Genomic DNA, 19,090 nt, shown 5'->3' with positions numbered 1-19,090 from the left:
ATATATGTAAAACGATGAAGCGACGGAGCGAGGCTTTAGCGGCGAGGGAGCGGAGCGACCAAGCGGGGTGGGTTTTAGGATTTTAGAACCACATTAGACGCATTTTCAGGCACTTCCTGGAGTAATATGACGTACAATTACTTTCTCCTACCCCCCTCCAAGAGTGGGGATCTTTTTCAATTTCAGAACCACATTTGGCGCATTAATGTCCACCGGCACTTCCTGGAAAAAATGGAGGCCTTCTAATTGGTTAGAAGTTAGAGAAAAGTGATCTGTCACGTCGTGAGACGTTGTATATGCTTCGTTGCTGCACAAAGACGGTGGTCCGGTACTTCACCAGCAGTACTTGCAAAACTTATCTCGAGTGTATGAACTGTGTTGTTATCAGGGGCGTCGCTAGACCCTTTTCAGTGGGGGGAGGGGGTGTATAGAGGCCACCAATTAACGACAAAACTATAGCCAACAATTACCGACAAAAATATTAATGCCAATGTCCCAATGTCTACAAATTTAACCCTATAAACCCGGGGCCAGCAACTAAGTTATTTTTCAGTTTTCCCCCCTCCCGCGGAAGCTTTGACACTTCATTAAATTATTAGAAAACAAGACGATCCGTTGTACCGTTCTTGACTCTTAAAGGTACTATGTCCCATTTGCAGGCCAAAAAAATGAAAAAGTTAAATTCCAACTGCATTTGAAAGATATTACTAATTTAGAACTTCCCTAAAAAAAGGTGGGGCTTGAAAATGTCTTCAAGTGGGAAAATAACGACTGTTAGTTGTCAAATCGACTTTAGGGCTATTGAGCCCAAAAGTAATAGTCTTGATTTTCAGACAATTGTACCGAATGGTCATACGTTTTATGCTGCGCAAAGATTCAATCAGTTTAATCTTGGACATCACAAGAAGTGGGTTATTGATGTAGACAAATGCTCATGTACCCTTTACAACTCTTTTCCTTTATGTTATTACCAAAGAAGAAAAAAAGCCAGTCAGTCACTCAATAGTGTCTGACAGTGACGTCTAGCAAGTAAACGGGTTTCCTTGCATAATTTGAATATGAGGACACTGCTAACGTTTAAATTTCACAGATAGGACATACATGACATATTCATAATTCCTGCAAAGTTCTACAATATTTTAGGTTGGCTGCAAAAGGGACATAATACCTTTAATTCTTGTTTCGCCCCTCCCACACGAAGTGCAGAAGCTATGACGTTTCTTTTAATTATTAGAGAAAGAAGGCGATTCATTGTACCGTTCTCGACTCTTAATCCTTGCTGAATTCAGTTTTTCCCCCCCCCCCCTCCCGTGCGAAGCGCGGAAGCTTTGACGTTTCAATAAATTATTACTCTTGATCCTTGTCTGAATTCATTTTTCGCCCATCCCGCGCGAAGCGCGGAAGCTTTCACGATTCATTAAATCATTAGAGAAAGAAGACGATTCGTTATATCGTATCCTTGTCTGAATTCAGTTTTCCCTTCTCATAGCGCGGAAACTTTCAGTTACTACTACTATACTACTACTACTACTACTACTACTACTACTATACTACTACTACTACTACTACTACTACTACTACTATACTACTACTACTACTACTACTACTACTACTACTACTACTATACTACTACTACTACTACTACTACTACTACTACTACTATTACCACTACTACTACTGCTACTACTACTACTACTACTTTTGTTTCTGCTGCTGCTGCTGATATATACTATCATTATTACTAGTACTACTGCTGATGACGGTTTTATACAAGTATTATGCGGCCAGACAAAGAGATTTTTAAAACTTTATATAGATATTAAATTATGATTAAAATATGCAAACTTCCTAAACATAATTGCACCTAGTTTGCCGTCGTTACAGTAAATATAATGGGGAAAATGCAATTCTGGATTTAAAAAAAATAGTAGAAATATGGCCTCGATCGATTTAAGCGATTGGTTAAAGGTCCTTTGCAGTAATTTCCAGTAGGCCTGTCTCCACACGGAATAGGGTAGTGAGCACATTTTTTTTTTTGCCCTCGAAAATTTGAAAAATCGCACCCCCCCCCCCTCCACCCTTGAGCGCCAGGGGGGGGGGGGGGGGGAGCCATCTCCATATAAAGGTAAAATTAACGTGTTTTTTTCCTGGGGGTCCCCCCCCCCCCCCCCCCCCCCCCCCCCTGGATCCACCACTGCGCCCCCATCCCAGAAGACGATTCGTTGTACCGTTCTCTACTTTTAATCCTTGTCTGAATTGAGTTTCCCAACTGGGTACATGTATTAGTATTATTACTATTACTAATCATTATTATTATCATTACTGTCATTATTGTTATTATGATTATTATTATAGTTATTATTAGTGTTCAATAAAATAAAAGACGGACAAAGAAGGAAAGTGAATGAGAGTAGAATGGAGGATTTGTTTTTGTTAACGCATTATTGCAGAAAAGCTGGTATGAGAATTAAAATTGGAACTACAGTCAACGTCAGAGAGAGAGAGAGAGGGGGGTATGAGATACGTGTATAATAATGTGTTTATGGAGAAAATAAACCTGTCTTTTTATCAATCAGCTGTGCCGCCCTCTCTTGTTTCATGGCAGTTTTCAAAATGGCGCGCTACAGGAACGAATGAATGAAATCAACATCCGATTACGACGCACGTGAGAATAACGCTACTCTACAAAAAAAAAGGTTTGAAAACTTAGCTTTAATCGTAGTGTAATTGTTAGATCTGTGTTTATTTATTTATTTTTTTTTCATTAATTATCAATCAAGAATGTAATGCCGTTTCTGAACGAAAGCGCTAGCGGAAGGCCTTCCCTGCGCGAGCCTAGCCTGGACTTGCAGCTAGCCTCGCCTTTGCCGTGGCGTCCCTATCGCTTCGTCTCGCTCGCTCTGCACAGCCCGGGCCGGGCTCGGGTCATGGTCAGCAGTTTAGGGGTTTGTGTATCATATTATATTTAGTGGGATTTACACAGAGAAAAACAATTAGGGTCTAGGACCCCCTAGTGAGATTTAAATATCAATTTTTCAATCATGATCTGAATCTCACTCTTTAGTCAAAAGTCCCTAGAGGCCTAGATCTATCATCTAGTCTAGATCTAGACTAGGCCCTAGGCCTAATACAAAAGTTAAAGAACGAAATCGCACAATGTGTAAACGATGAACAATGCAATGCATGTAAAACACAATGGACGAGGACTCACACATGCTAGTACATGGCGAACCGAAAATTAGCCTGGGAAGGTCCCAATTTGTTTGTGGAATTCAAAACAGCTTTGCGTTTATCATCTCTCAGAAATGTGATTCTGGCCCTACAATTGTAGGTCTAGACCTATGTCGCATTCAAAACACACTTTTTTCGGCATTTCAATATAGATCTACCTAGAGTAGAGTCTCCGGTTTGCGGCATCGCCCTGTTTGCGGCCAGGGGTATTTGTTTTAAAAATAAAATGAATATGACTCGATAATAATCATTGAAACCTACTGTGGATTCCACAGTAAGTTCTGCTTTGCCGAAAACCTCCGTAGCAGGTGCTCCTGTCGGTACGGAGTATCCGTCAGCGATGTCGGAAATCTACGGCACCAGTCGCCGATGAAAATTCCGGCAGGTGCTAACTTTTAAGTTAAGAGATCGAGGCATGACTAGATCAATATTGTAGCTCTATTTGTCCGATATTTGTCCGATTGGAGGTGAAATTTGATGTTTTTGTGGAAGTATGATGGCTGTGGTCTGTCTCCTATCGCAGATATTTTGATTGTGCCACCGCATGGCCAGTTGCATGGGGTGGCCGCAAACCGGCACGTAATTACGTGTTTTTCTGGTTTGCGGCGGGGGGTGTTAATACACACATAACATGCGGGATCGTGTATGATGGTATGTGTGCTGATGTGTGTACCTGCTATGACCCGATAGTTTCTAGTAGTACGTACCCCCGTATGGGATGATTCATTCGAGGAAAAGGTGAAATTGTTTACAACTTGACAAATTTACCGTAGCAACAGATAAACATGAGAATTTGGGTTACCCGTAGTAATTTGGTACATGCTTTCATCGTGACGTAGCGCATAAAGCTTTGTGACGTACGCGTGCCGCAAACCGGTACTGCGTGCCCGCAAACCGGGGAACTCGAAGCATTTCGAAACGTGGTCAATGCTGACCACGCTGTGGGTCAGTTAGGTTATTTGTGACTTCTATTTAATAAGTAAGTATATGGACTCTTTATTGAGGGTATTGAAGTATTCTGTGAGTATTCCAATAAAAATAGAATCGGCAGTTCCCGCCGATCGGCCGCAGACCGGAGCCACTACTCTATATCTAAAGACATTTGTCAAAGGCTTTGGGCTTATCACCTTAAAAATTTGCCTGAAAGATGTTTGAAAATTCTAGGCCAAAAATTGGACTATAAACACACCCTAAGTTACAGCAAAACATTGTCTACCCAGACCCAGGACTAACCATGCCAAGTTCATCCAAGAAAGAATAGGGACTTTAAGATTTACACGACGAGAACGCAGACTGCCCTTTTATGGCAATGTGACGTCACTACCAGTGCCTTAAAAGGACATCACATTACCTTAAAAGGGCAGTCCACGTTCTCCGTTGTGCAAATCTAAAAGTCCCTAGTAGCAAAGATGTCAAGGCGAAGAGTAGCCTCTGTCGAACTTACACATGATAACTTGGACCAATCAGTTTCATTGATTGTTAACTTAAAGCCCCACTGTCCTACTTGTAGCTACTTGCTCCCTCTATATAGAAAACTTCCCCAAGCGGTGCCATGATCCTCTTTTTTTTATATTAGTTGAGAGCTGAGTTAATGAGATAGCCACCTGTCAGTGACCTTGCTGTGTGGTCTAATCCCTTCTGGCCCAGTAGTATTGACGATCTTTAAGTGTTAATGTTCCTTTTCTTTTGATGTTTTTTTGTCTTTGAAGGACGGACAGGTCTAGAGTCGACTTACTTACAGGGAATACAGCACATCTATCAACACCAAGTACACCCACGAGGGCAACAGCAAAGATGTCAAAGCGAAGAGCAGGAATGGAGCTTACCCACGACAATTGGGACCAAGAGGAGGAGGAGGCAGAGGAAGTGAGTGTTTTATTTTTTAGGGGTGGGTTAATTTGTAGGTTCGCTTGTTAACATGTACATGTAAGTGAGGTGCAGGAGAAGTGAAGAAGAAATGAAGGAGGAGGAGGAGGAGGAGGAGGAGGAGGAGGAGGAGGAGGAGGAGGAGGAGGAGGAGGAGGAGGAAAAGGAGAAGGAGAGAGAGAGAGAGAGAATGAGAGAGAGAGAGAGAGAGAGAGGGGGGGGGGGGGGAGAGAGAGAGAGAGGGGGGGGGGGGGGGGGGGGAAGGGGAATAGATAGCTGTAACCATGACTTGTAAGGAGGGGGAATTGTCATGCAGAGTTCACACAGACTAGACATTATGCATTCATTTCCATGAATGCAGATGAACTCCACAGATGTATTTCAATTCTAGAAATGCCTCTTCATCAGTTGTTAGTTCTAGCAAGGCTTTTTAGCATGACAGAGGCTTGCTGTCATAGCAACAGCTATCCAGTCTGCATCAGGGTTGTTTGATTTAAATCATGTCGATTTAAATCATGATTTAAATCGCGATTTAAATCACTTGATTTTTTTCAAAAAAATCACTGATTTAAATCAACTTTTATGAAAAAAATTAGTTTTCTCTATTTTCTCTTCTTCTTAACAGATACTTTCAATGTAATCATTTTCATTTCTGTTCCACATGCTTTAGAGATACTTTAAAAGAATGATACACCCTCATGGAGTCTGATTTAACACCACTGTTTTATTTTCAAATTGTAAAACAAGCAAAACTGATGAAAAAAACAAGTTTCTAACGAAGTAATGATAAATAACTCTCTGTATGTACACCAAACTGTTAAATCTTCAATTAAATAATATATAAAATCTACAAAGGTGCTCAAAGTCCACAACTTGGATACTTTTACAAAACAGCTGAACTACTTGTATGTACCTCCTTCTTGTTACTATTAATACCCATTCTTTCAATTACTTAAGTTGAAGGCATATGTACATGTACATTTGATAAGAATTACATGTATATTTGCATGCTTGTGTATTTTCTTATCAATACCCATACATTCAATTACACAATTTCAAAGTACACATGTATACTTAATAAGTAAGAATTTAAAAATGGGAAAGTTGCTGGGCAAGTGTTACTGTATGCAGCAATACAACTGCTGTGCTTGCTTGTTCATGTAATAGTTTGAAAAAACAGCACATCAATGATGTGGTGGACAGTGGTGCTTATCCTGCATCTTGCAACAAAATTTATTGAAGTTTTATTTGGAACTGAGGTTACACTGTAATGAAAACATAAAATGTGTATTTTGTTACAAGCATATCAGGAAGTGCCTATTGCAAATCTGGTAAAATATTACATTCAAATTAGATGTTAACGTACAGACTGATATAAAAATTTCAAGAGTTTAAATGTATACATAATACATAACATTACTTGGGCTTCCATAAAATGTCCCTCTCTATAATGCAAATAAATAAAAAAAAAAAAAAAAAAAAATTACCTGTATATAAGTGGATTATTGTGTCAAATAGTACAATACACAATGTTCAAAAGACTACTTGACCACTATTATTGGTGTAAAACAGTTTAAATATAGTCTAAAACTTGTTAAGTGTGACCATTATTTTTCGTTGGAAAAAAATCAAAAAAATCTGATTTAAATCATAAAAATCCGATTTAAATCAAAAAAATCAACAACCCTGGTCTGCATTCTGGGGGCCGTTTCTCGAAACCGTCATAACTACAAGATAAACGACATCTCGCCACTGTCGTGCAACTTGTCAGCTACATGTAAGTGTTTCACGAAGCCGTCTTTGCCAAGATGAGCGACAACTTCCGTGACAAGCGAGTTGTCACTGCTCCGAACCTGTCATATCTTTTTTAATTGCTGTAAAGCGCCTTCACAAGTCAGTTTGTTGCCATTCCATGGGCCGTGAAATGGACGATTAGTTTCACTATCATTTTGAGAAAAATAAAGACAAGTTCGGTACATAATTCTCTGGGATGCGAAATGCAAATGTACAAAAGTGAGAATACAAATTATACAGAAACTTTGAAAAGCTGAATATAAACATTAAATCACAAATCATTAAACTATAACATATAAATAAGAGAGGTAAGAATGTTACACACCGTATTCCATAGTCGATCCATAGTCTTTTCTTAGGATACCGTCATACCTTTGTGGCCTGTGTGCATTATTATTCCCTCTCTAATTACTTCTTCCAAATTATATTTTCAATATCAAATCAATTACATAATAAGTATTTATGAGACTCTAGAATAAAAACTGGCTGAGAAAAGACATTTTGCCTAAAATTCCTCGTCACAATAAACAAAAAAGTATGTATTGATAAACTATCACATTACGGTATCCTTTTGATTCGATTGTCAAAAAAAAAACACTCACCGGTTTTTCTTCAATTTAAGAATCTTTACAGAAATATGCAAATTGTTTGATGATGTAAATATAATAATGACACCATTTATTATTTATTTTAGGAGAATTTATATGTATATCTTTCTTTTTGAACAATTTTAGCCCCAAAACTTGTTTTGGGTTATTCTTCATCAATCAAATGGATCGTGACAAAGATTATCTTCTTGAGCTGCTAGTCGCGATATATCAATATCATGTCTGTCATGGCTTTGTGAAACGGTTTATCCACTTCATGACATCTCTGTAGGTCGGCGACAAAGATATGACTGCAGTGAAAAAAATACACGGGGGCTCAGGGCGATTTAGCCCCCGAAATGCCCAAAAGAGCCCCCGAAAATCAGAAAAGAGCCCCATAAATTTGCATAGAGTTCAATGCAAAACAGATTTTAGAATGTTATTTTCATGCAGGCAAGCTTGAAAAGTAGCCCCCGAAAAATAAATATTAATTTTTTCCCTGTATGACTGTCATGGAGTTGGTTTCGAAAAACGGCCCCCAGACTACTAGTAGGAACTTTAAGATTTGCACGGCGAGAACATGGACTGCCTTTTAAAGAGAAGGTTGAGTTCTGGGAACAGGTGAAATATATTTTGTGAGCGTTATCATTGTTATTATGCAAGTGTGGAAGAACATCATATTAAAAGTGTTCCCTGGAAAGCATGGCTCTTCAAATGCCTTAATATTCTAAATATGGCATGTAACAGCATAAAAATCAGGACAGATTTTTACACCAGATATTTGTGTAGTCCCATATACATCTTTCTGTGTACAGTACTTGCAACTTTACCAAGACTAGGCCACATTCCTTATCATGTTGATTGTTCCAGAACCATGCAGTACACACCAATACTTATATGCTAGAAAATCAACCATTTCTGATCGATTCCACACTGTTTCTTTCACAATGCAATCGTATGACCAGAACTCAACTTCGTCTTTAAGGCAATGTGACGTCCTTTTAAGGCACTGGCAGTGCCCGGCAATGCCTTAAAAGGAGGTCACATTGCCTTAAAAGGATGTCACACATAGCAGTCCACGATCTTGTCGTGCAAATCTAAAAGTCCCTAGTATTGGAAATAGGCCATTTTCGTAATGTAACCAAATTTAATGCATAAGTCTTTGTGAAGTGCCTCAATACAAATTATTTTATTCACCTAAAAGGAATAATAGTATTTCTATAGTCAGAATGCAAATTGCATATTTTAAGTGTTGCTAGGTAGGTCAAGCCATAATGTTTGTCCAACCTGGCAACAACTAATGTATGCATTTTGAATTCTGTCTGTTGAAATACTATTATTCTTGTATCAGGTGAATGAAATAAAATGTATTGAGGCATTTCACAAAGACGTATGCATTCAATTTGGTTACATTACGAAAATGAAATACATTGAAATACAAGTGCTCAAAAAAATCCATGCAATAGTTTTTCACTAGGCTTTTGTATGTGAGCATCCATAACATTTGGATAAATTTGTGATTTTCTCTTTGTCTGAAATCCACTGCTCATTATTAGTAAGAGCTTGTCAGATGCTTTTCTTACAAAGCAACAACTAATTATTCAAAGTAAATTCCATCTATTAAAGATATAGCCATTATGCACATTATACACAGCAGGTGAATTGAATACTTGATAAGAAGGAGTTCTAGGGAGGAACATGCGTAATTTAGAATAAATAGGCTTTTTGGTAATCACTATGAACACGACGACAAAGAAAGCGGACAAAATATACAGTTCCTCAGGTAGACAAAGGAACATCCCTTCACTGCTATTATGTAAAAAGGTGAGTATGCATGTGACACCTGTTCTACACATTTGTACATAATAGCAGTGAAGGGATGATCCTTTGTCTACCTGAGGAACTGTATATTTTGTCCGCTTTCTTTGTCAGTCATATTCATAGTGAATGTAATGTAACAAATTTAATGCATACCTTTTTGTGAAGTGCCATCAAATTTAATGCACAAGCCTTTGGTAAGTGCCATGTTACAAATTATTTCATTCACCTGTTAAGAATAATTGTATGTCATCAGTCCAAATGCTACATGGGACAAACATGGCTTGCCTTACCTAACAAGACATAATATATGAAATGTGCATACTAAGTTTCTGACTATTTAAATACAATTATTCTTAACAGGTGAATGAAATAATTTGTAACATGGCACTTACCAAAGGCTTGTGCATTAAATTTGATTACATTACACAAAATGCACTATGAACATGACAGACAAAGAAAGCGGACAAAATATACAGTTCCTCAGGTAGACAAAGGAACATCCCTTCACTGCTATTATGTAAAAAGGTGAATATGCATGTGACACCTGTTCTACACATTTTTACATAATAGCAGTGAAGGGATGTTCCTTTTTATACCTGAGGAACTGTATATTTTGTCCGCTTTCTTTGTCAGTCATATTCGTAGTGTTGGTAAACTGGTCTACTCAATCTACTGTACATATTATGCAGGTATCTGTGGTTATAGAGGATTTCATTATTGGTATTGCTTAACAGGCTGGTACTTTTAGCGTTGCTGACAAGGATACCTTATCCAGACGACCGATGATCAAAGCTAAGAGGAGAGTCACAGAAAAACAACAGGTAACATTTTCCTTCTCCTTTATAATTCCACCAAATTAAAACAAAAATACTCTGTTCTCTGCAGAAGTCCCATTTGTTTTTATATTAAGAATTTTTTTCTTTCTTTCTTTCTTTTTCGGAACTATTGATCTTGTAGAAAAGTTTCCACAGTTTCAAAGCAAGTTACAATGTTAATGGGGCAGGGGCAATCGCAGTAATTATAACACTGTCAGAACATACAGAAAATAGCATCAATTGTAATAGCATCTGATACAATTCATTGAATTTGTAACAAAATAATAATATGAAAGGTTTTTAATTTTGGAGGGTAATTTTCTTTATTCATGGTGCTACTGAGCCATCATATATTAAGGGGTCATTGACACAAAGACGTAACTCCATTTTTAGAAAAAAGTGGTTTATGTGTCACTGAGCACTTGGGCCTTAAGGAGTTAAGTCTATGTTTCACTAACCATTGACTTCATAGGGGTGTTGGGTGGAGTTAAGTCTTTGTGTTTCCTGGAAAGCCCACATTTTTCTGAACATTTTGATATCAAATACTCATTTGGCAAAACATGGAGTTACGTCATTGTGTCACTGAACCCTCGATATCTACTTATGTTTTAGGCAAGTTTTTAATTAGGGCTTCGACGAGTAGTCGAATACTCAAGTATTCACACTGTTGACAACTACTCGAGTACGATTTCTCGTACTTGAATATTCGGCCGCAAAAAAAAAAAAAATTTAAAATTAAATTCCCGGTCACCTGGCACTGTCCAGGCTGACGCTTACCCGTGCCAGGGAAAACGCCGGCCACCTGCATGGTACAGTCAGTAAAGATGTTTCCCAGCTCAATCACTGTCAAACTCACCACTCAGAAACTGGGACCAAATGTCCGGATTTCTGTTTGGACTCGGAGGAAAATGGATTATTCTGCCATCTTTAGTTTTTAAAACAGCATTGTTTACTGTTATTATTATTATTATTATTAAATCGGCACCTTCAACTGCTACTCAAAGTAAAACTGTGTGAGTTTTCGGAGACGGACCTGGGATACTGCTCCCGTAATATGGTGATGGCAAAAACAAAAAAAAATTAAATTTTAAAAAAACATGGCGTCCGAATATTACTCGTCTGTAAGCCTGGGAGTGTACTCTGGTACCTCATTACACGGTCGTGTTCAGCCTTATTTGTAATGATGCATTTTTCATGGTATAAAAATATAAAGTATATGGTATGTAGAGGTGTCGTGGTCGAGTGGATATGTCACCGGACTGTGGATCACAAGGTCCGCGGTTCAAGTCCCGCCGCAGCACTAATGTCCTTTGGGAAGACATTGATCTACATTTGCCACTCTCCACCCAGGTGTTAAAATGGGTACCCGGTATGATGCGAAAGCAAATGTGGTTTGATTAGCAATGGCGCTTGTAAAATGGCGACTGGCTGGAATGCTCCCCAGGGAGTGGAGAATGTGCATACCTCGTGTGCGGGTAAGCCTGAATCCGATGACCGGGGTAATAATATGTTACGCGCCTAGAAACGTAGTATTAGGCGCGTTGTAAATGTGAGCTATTATTATTATTATTATAATGAGCCTAGAGCAATGACAAAGTCAAGTCCTTCTGTGTGGATGGTGATGAAGTGTGTTTTCCCATCTTGTTTCCTCTAATATTGAAGGACGAGAGTGAGCCCGCAGCACAGACGCCGTTCGCTGCATTTAAAGGATTCTCCGGGTTTGGAAGCGCCACACAACAGACTTCAACCGCCTCATTCGGCTTCAAACCGGTTTCAACCGCTTCCCCCACTGCACCCGTAACACAGAGCACAGTCTCGTTCGGTTCCGCAGCGTCATCCAACACGGTCAAACTTCAAGCTAAGACAACCTTCAGCTTCAAACCAAGCGCAGAGTCGCAACCATCGACAAACATGTTCACATTAGGCAAAACAGATACGGACCCCAAGACCTCGTCAAACGGGAGTTCTTTATTCTCTAAATCGGAAAATGGCGGCAAGGGGACGGATGTGTACGCCGATGAAATTAGGGCGTTGAATCGGTCTGTGAGTGCATGGATTCAGAAACATGTAGAGGGCAATCCCGTTTGTGACTTGACGCCTATTTTCGAGGATTATAAGAAGCATCTGGGAGAAATCGAAGAGAAGCAAGCAAAGGGGAAAGAAGGAGGAGGGGGAGGGGAGCAGAGTAAAACAAAACCACAGCTTGCCACAGTCAGCCCTCTATTGACAGAGCAAGGGAAGTCTTCCAGCACAACAGCAGTTTCATTCACAGGTATCATTAAAGGGATTGGGTATCTTTGCCTCAGATTCTAAACAAAATCCTGGATTTAGCTCATGCTGCAATTAAAATTATAAACATTTAGGTCAGTCAGGAACCCCGTGACTTTTACCAGCCGATCGCCTGTCTAATTATCAAGATATTTATGATTGGAATTAGAAATATTAACAACTGTTTGCCAAACAATTTTGAACAGTTGTTTACAACACTACAGTCTATTGGGGAAAATGAGTACGGTAAAACCGGTCACTCAAAGATTTTTCTTTTTTTGAAGCACTACATGATCATTTTGAAGCACAATTTTTGTTGGGCTTCAGTATAACACATAGGGCCATGCATCCCAGATTTGTGAAACTGTAAAACATTGTTAACAATGCCTTTAACTATTTCTTCTTCTTGTACAAGGCTGGTCATACCTGACAGATGACAATAACAATGATTTTTTCCTACATTGCTCTCACACTATAAGGGAGGTAAAAGCATTATAAATTGCTGTTGTCGGTCCCACGTCAATGATTTCTAATGCAAATGAGTCTACCTCAACAATTTTACCATTGTGCTGAAATCAATTTTTCCAAGCAGGTTTCTAATAGGACAGACCTCAATTCAATTTTTTTTTTTTTTTTTACTTCAGACCACCCTCTGATGACAAAATGATGCTTCATTATCTTTGAATTTTGAAATAGAAATGCCCAATGAACATCTCCCAGGTAAAAATGAATTATACATTTAAGCGGGACTGCACTACTTGTAACTACTTGCACCCACTATATAGCCAACATTGCCTAAGCGGTACCTGTTGGGAGCTGATTTGATGAGATACCCACCTGCCAGTGACCTTGCAGGGAGGTCTAATCCCCCTCCCGTACACTAGTACAGATAAGTTTTAGAGCAGTTAACATTTATGAATATGCTTTTGCATTAGTTATTTATGATTACTAACGTTGCAAATTTTTCTACTCTCTCGTCCAGGATTCAAGTTCGCTGGAGGTCCAGCAGCTGCAGCAGAAAGCGAGAAGGCGCCGTCAGCTCCGAAAGTCAGTTTCGGCTTTGGGGCTGCATCCTCCGATAACAAGGGCTTCAGCTTTGGGGCCACAACCTCCGATAACAAGAACTTAGGCTTTGGGGGCGCTTCTTCCGATAACAAGAGCTTAGGCTTTGGGTCGTCATCGTCGTCCTCTTCAACGTCGGGATCGATGGCAGGCAAGTTCTCTTTCGGAGACTTGACCAAAGCTGCCCCTTCCAGCCAAGGTAATTTTGTTTTGGCTCTCAGGGAAGGTTGAGTTCCAGGAAAGATGAGAAGAATCGTTTGAAAAAAATTATTCTCATATTATTTTTGAAGAATGCCCTAGACAAAAAAAGTTTTTGGTTTTTGTACCTGTGTATAAGACGCACCCGCGACTTTCGATTTTTTTTTTTTTCAGCGGTAAAAATTGCGTCTTATACACAGAGATTTACGGTGTGATAGTAAACCGGTATTTTGCTTTCAATTTGTATTAGCATGACCAGTACCCAACTTGATCTTTACGATGACAAAATTAACTAATTTTCTCTGTTATTTATGATTTATTTTTTAAGTCAAGAAGGAGGAAGAGGAGGAATCAGATGAACCTCCAAAGGTCGAAGTGAAAGTGATTGAGGAGAAGGACTCCCTCTATTCCACAAGGTAAGAAAGTTTTATTTTGTTCATTCATACTTTCTAACTCCTATGAACATGAAAGTAATATGCATGTTACTTCAAGTTAGAATGGTCACTGACAGGTGGTTATCTCATCAAATCAGCTCCAAATTAACATAAGAAAAAGGGGATCATGGGGACCGATGGTCGCCGATTAGGCATTGTTTGCCAAATATAGGGCGCAAGTAATAAGCAGTGCAGTGGGGCTTTAGCAGAATCTATATTTTTGCTCATCTTTCTTTCTTGCTCTAGATGTAAAATATTTTACAAGAAAGAATCAGAGTTCAAGGAGAGAGGTGTAGGAATGCTGCACATCAAGGATACGGGAGGGTCCGCCCAGCTTCTCATCAGAGCGGATACCACACTTGGTAAGTGAAAAATATAATGATGATGGGGAGCAAGAGGAGGAGGATTTGGTGGTGGTGGTGGTGGTGGTGGTGATTATGATGATGGTGGTGATGGTGATGGTGATGGTGGTGTTGATGGTGATTATGATGGTGGTGGTGGTGGTGGTGATGGTGGTGGTGGTGGTGGTGGTGGTGGTGGAGGTGGTGGTGGTGGTGGTGGTGGTGGTGGTGGTGGTGGTGGTGGTGGTGATGATGATGATGATGATGATGATGATGATGATGATGATGATGATGATGATGATGATGATGATGATGATGATGATGATGATGATGATGATGATGATGATGATGATGATGATGATGATGATGATGATGATGGTGATGGTGGTGGTGATAATTAAGAGCAGGAGGAGGAATAGGAGGGGGAGGTTTATGATGATGGTGATGATAATGATGGTGATAATGATGGTTGTCACGATGTGGAGCAAGAGGAGGAGGAGGAGGATTATGATGATGGTGATGGTGAGGGTGATGGTGATGATTATGGTGGTGGTGATGATGATGATGGTGATAATGATGTTTAAGGTGATGGTGTTGGTGGTGGTGTTGATGGTGATAATGATGATGGTGGTGGTGGTGTTGTTGATGGTGATGATGATAAAGGTGGGGATGATTAGGAGCAGGAGGAGGAATAGGACTTGGAGGGGGAGGATTATGGTGATGATGATGATGATGATATTGATTATGATGATGATGATTAAGGTGGTGATGTTCATGATGATGGTGATGGTGATAATGATGGTGGTGGTGGTGGTGGTGGAAGTGATGATGATGAGGAGGAAAAGGATTATGATGGTGATGATGATGATACTCAAATGAATTTATATTTTGCACATATCCATCCCAAGGAATGTTCAAGGCACCTATAAAGTACTGTTATTACCCCGGTTTTACCAGTAGTCTAGCAACCCTCGGGTGCTAAAAACATTCAAGGAAACAATTCCTACCAGGAACCCATTTACTACCCGTGGGTAGATACTGGCAAATGTGGAATAATGTCTTGCCAAACAACAGCAGCTCTGGGCTGGGACTCAGACTTTAAGCCAGCTTTCAAATGCTATGCAGCAAAAAAAGATTTAAAATAGCACTTTGACCTTATTTTCTTTAAATTGTGCCGTCTCTTCGCATTGTATTGTGTTTTAACCAGAGCTTTGTTGCTGTTTGTTGTTTTGTGGAGCTGAATCATTCACCACTTCCATGTTTGTTATTGTTTGTTTGTTTCAATACTTTAATTCATCTCTTGTCTCTCTTGCAGGAAATGTCATCTTGAATGTCGGCGTTACGTCCGGCATGCTGCCCCACTTCACCAAGCAAGGCAAGAACAAGAACAACGTCATGATGCTCTCCCCCCTAAACCCACCGGCCGATAAAAAGTGCCCCAAGTGCAAAAAGAACTATCTAAACCCCCAGGAAAGCACGGCCTGTGAGGAGGGCTGCAACCCCGACGCCACCCCTCTCCTGCTCCGCGTCAAGACTGAGGCGGACGCCGATAAGCTGATTGAACAGATCAAGAAGATCTGCGAAGATTAGCTGGTCATTTGGATTTAGGAGATATGCGAGGATTAACTGATGGAGGAAATTAGGAAGAGATTAGTGGGTTCTGCAAGGTTTAAATGATTTCAAAGATTTTGAATGTAGATTTCAATAATAACTTCTTTAATGAAGCCCCTTTTGATAAGATACCAAGCGCATGGAAAGAAAATGCTTACAAACAAAGCAAAAGAAAATGTTCATACAAAGCTTACATTGATAACAAACAAAGAGGAATATTAAGAGAAATTAGAAAAGATGTGTTTGCAGACACCTCTTGAAAGCTGCAAGATCATTCAGGTGAAATAGACATGTTAAGATTAATCAATTTGAGAGATAAATAGGATGCACAATGATCAACTGATTTGAAAGATTAAAGATAATTAATGAGTTTAAGGAGATCTGCTAGGATTAATTGGCTGGAATGCTCCCCAGGGAGTGGAAAATGTGCATACATTGTGTGCGGGTAAGCCTGAATCCGATGACCGGGGTAATAAGATATCTGTAAAGCGCTTAGGCACATCGTTGGATCGATGTATTGAGCGCTATATAAACACAGAATATTATTATTATTATTATTAATTGAATGGAGAGATGAAGAGTCGCATGTATGAGGATAAACTGGTAACCTTGAAAATAGCATCTTGTATGGTGACTTTATAAAGTAATATTTTGCAGGGATAAATAATTCAAGATTTTGAAGATTTTTGAAGTTTCATTCATCATTTTGAGATACTTGGATAAAGAATTAATTAAATAGATGCACTTATTTAATAATTTTACTGATTATCAACATCAGCAGAATATTTTATATTATACGGTGTTGCAAGAGAAATACTGATTTTGTGAAACACCAAATATAAGAAACTGCTAGAGAATGTCGTTTCATGAGGAAATAGCATTTTAAGATAAAAAGTATATTTCTTCCTAGCTCGCTCACAATATTTAGAATCAGGATGATTTCAGGCAGCTAAGTGTCTGAATACCTCCATATTTTGCAACAAGGTGCCCGAATATGTTTTCAGATATCTTTTATATAAAAATTATATTTTTACGACTCGTTTCCGCTTCTCAAAATTGCGACATTTAGTAATAGGATAATTATGGGCGCCAAGATTCCCGGATATCCTCATAATCATGTTTATTTGGCAGCGGGTTGGCCACATACATTATATTTCATGTCTTATCACTCGTTTCAGATTATCATTTTTTTTAAAACATATTTCACGTATGCTTGAAATTTGATTTCAATTGTTGACTGGCATATTAAAAGCATGTCGCTGAAAAGTGAAATTAATAAATTCTAAGGCTTTTCAAATATATCTCACTGATTGATTTTTCTACAATTGTTTTGAAATGATATGTTTAATTTTTCCTTGATCTCTCTAAATTCTTGAATTTTCAATCATTTGCATTAAACAAAAGGAACACAATTTTTCAATGAAAATTCTGACTATTTCTGCTATGTGCTGATTTCATTTTAATAATGCATTTATTTTTAATCTGAAGAAATAATAATAAAATGATAATTCCACTAACTCTTATGGCTATTGTGCAGTATTATACCAAAGGGCTACAATTAACACCAAGTGACATATAAATATAAATATTTACAGCACTTGTAATGTTGGTAACTTTTTTTGAATGTGGGATACGCACGGACAAAAAAACAAATAGGCCCATTTTTGTTTTTCAGTAAGAGGAAAGGGAAATCTTTTGTCAAAACTAGTGTAGGAATTTAATAATAAATACATGTAGTGACATAATAATAATAGTGGGTCCTTGTATAGCGCTCATATCCACAGTGATTGAGTGTATATGTTACATACACATTAAGTGTGTGACAAATGTCAACTATGGTGGCCTACTGTTCGATTTATTAATAGGACATGCAGACATAGAGTTATTGCCTACGTTGTTTGGTTGTTGTTTTCTTTATGTGGTGATGTTTGAGGATTGCTTTACCTGACTGCTATTAGAAAGCATGTATATGCTTGTAAGTAAGTAAGCAACCAGGGGACAGATGGCTTCAAGTCCTCTCAGAGGGACTTGGTAATGAGGGTTAAAGCCTTGCCAAAAGGCACAAGTGCATTGACTTGGTTCCAAACCTGGGACCTCTCGGTACGAGACCACTGAGCCATCGTGCCCCCTCATGGCGCCTTATTTCTTCTTTCTTTAACTATTAGCTGTTTTTCTCTTCTCAGCAGTATGAACATTTTTATTTAACATGCCTGGTGTATAGGAACATTGCATTAATGGAATTGATCTATTTTTTTTTTTTTTTTTTTTTTTTTTTAGGGGGAGGGGATAGTTTGTTCCACTTAACTTATGTTCTGTATTTTCTTTGTCAATCACACATTTGCTTAAGTTTTTGTCCCTCTGAATGTGTCTTATGTATAATGCTTATTGATCAAACAGTTTGATTTAAATTGTTTCCCAAAGAGATGTTGAGACACTGTTTTGACCACTTGTACAATGTTCTGTAATGTTTGTAACTTTATAAACTTTGCTACTGATGGTTAGTGTGAATGAGAGAGAGAGAGAGAGAGAGAGAGAGAGAGGGGGAGGGGAGGGGAGGGGACTATACACATTGTTAATACCATTTGTACAATGTACAATTCTGTAATGTTTGTAACTTTATAACCTTTGCTACTTTATCAGTGGGGTGAATGAGAAAGAGAGAGGTGACAGACGGAGAGAGAGAGAGAGAGAGAGAGAAAGGGAATACTAAACACATTTTTTCCTACCATTTGTACAATGTTCTGTAATGTTTGTAACTTTATAAAACTTTGCTACTTTATCTGTAGTGTGAAAGAGAGAGACAAAAGTCAGAGAGAGAGAGAGAAGGGGGATACTAAAGACGGGAGTTGCTTCTACCTTGTTCGGTGTTTAACAATAAGGGATAGAGCAGCGTCGATCTGGCGCTGCTCAGTGGCTGCCGGGCTCACGATCAATTGGGCAAAAAGAATCTCCAATTTAGGTTTCACTTAGTAAAATTTGGAGTGTACTTTAAAAGATTATTATTATTATTATTATTATTATTATCTTTTTCTTCATCATTATGCTATACATATTCAAATTTG

At 38.7% G+C, this 19,090-nt stretch overlaps 1 protein-coding gene across 2 annotated transcripts; it reads left to right on the top strand.

Annotated features, from left to right (window-relative positions):
* The first annotated feature begins 2,594 nt into the window (after window positions 1–2,594).
* Window positions 2,595–16,899, top strand: LOC115918746 (nuclear pore complex protein Nup50-like). 2 transcript variants are annotated; one of them, XM_030989176.1, is made up of 8 exons: window positions 2,595–2,696; window positions 4,941–5,097; window positions 10,034–10,120; window positions 11,777–12,386; window positions 13,365–13,643; window positions 13,971–14,058; window positions 14,323–14,438; window positions 15,733–16,899. In XM_030989176.1, exons 1-8 carry the CDS (start codon window positions 2,638–2,640, stop codon window positions 16,005–16,007), a joined length of 1,671 nt encoding a protein of 556 aa, XP_030845036.1. In that variant the 5' UTR covers window positions 2,595–2,637; the 3' UTR covers window positions 16,008–16,899. The 2 variants fall into 2 exon arrangements, with proteins under 2 accessions (XP_030845036.1, XP_030845037.1); XM_030989177.1 differs by having other exon boundaries at window positions 2,611–2,694; window positions 4,938–5,097.
* The last annotated feature ends 2,191 nt before the right edge of the window (window positions 16,900–19,090 follow it).

Source organism: Strongylocentrotus purpuratus, unplaced genomic scaffold (genome assembly GCF_000002235.5).
Source record: "Strongylocentrotus purpuratus isolate Spur 01 unplaced genomic scaffold, Spur_5.0 spur5_scaffold_18, whole genome shotgun sequence".
NCBI classification, from domain to species: domain Eukaryota; kingdom Metazoa; phylum Echinodermata; class Echinoidea; order Camarodonta; family Strongylocentrotidae; genus Strongylocentrotus; species Strongylocentrotus purpuratus.
The sequence above is the reverse complement of the archived record's forward strand: the minus strand, read 5'-3'. Positions and strand labels throughout refer to the sequence as shown.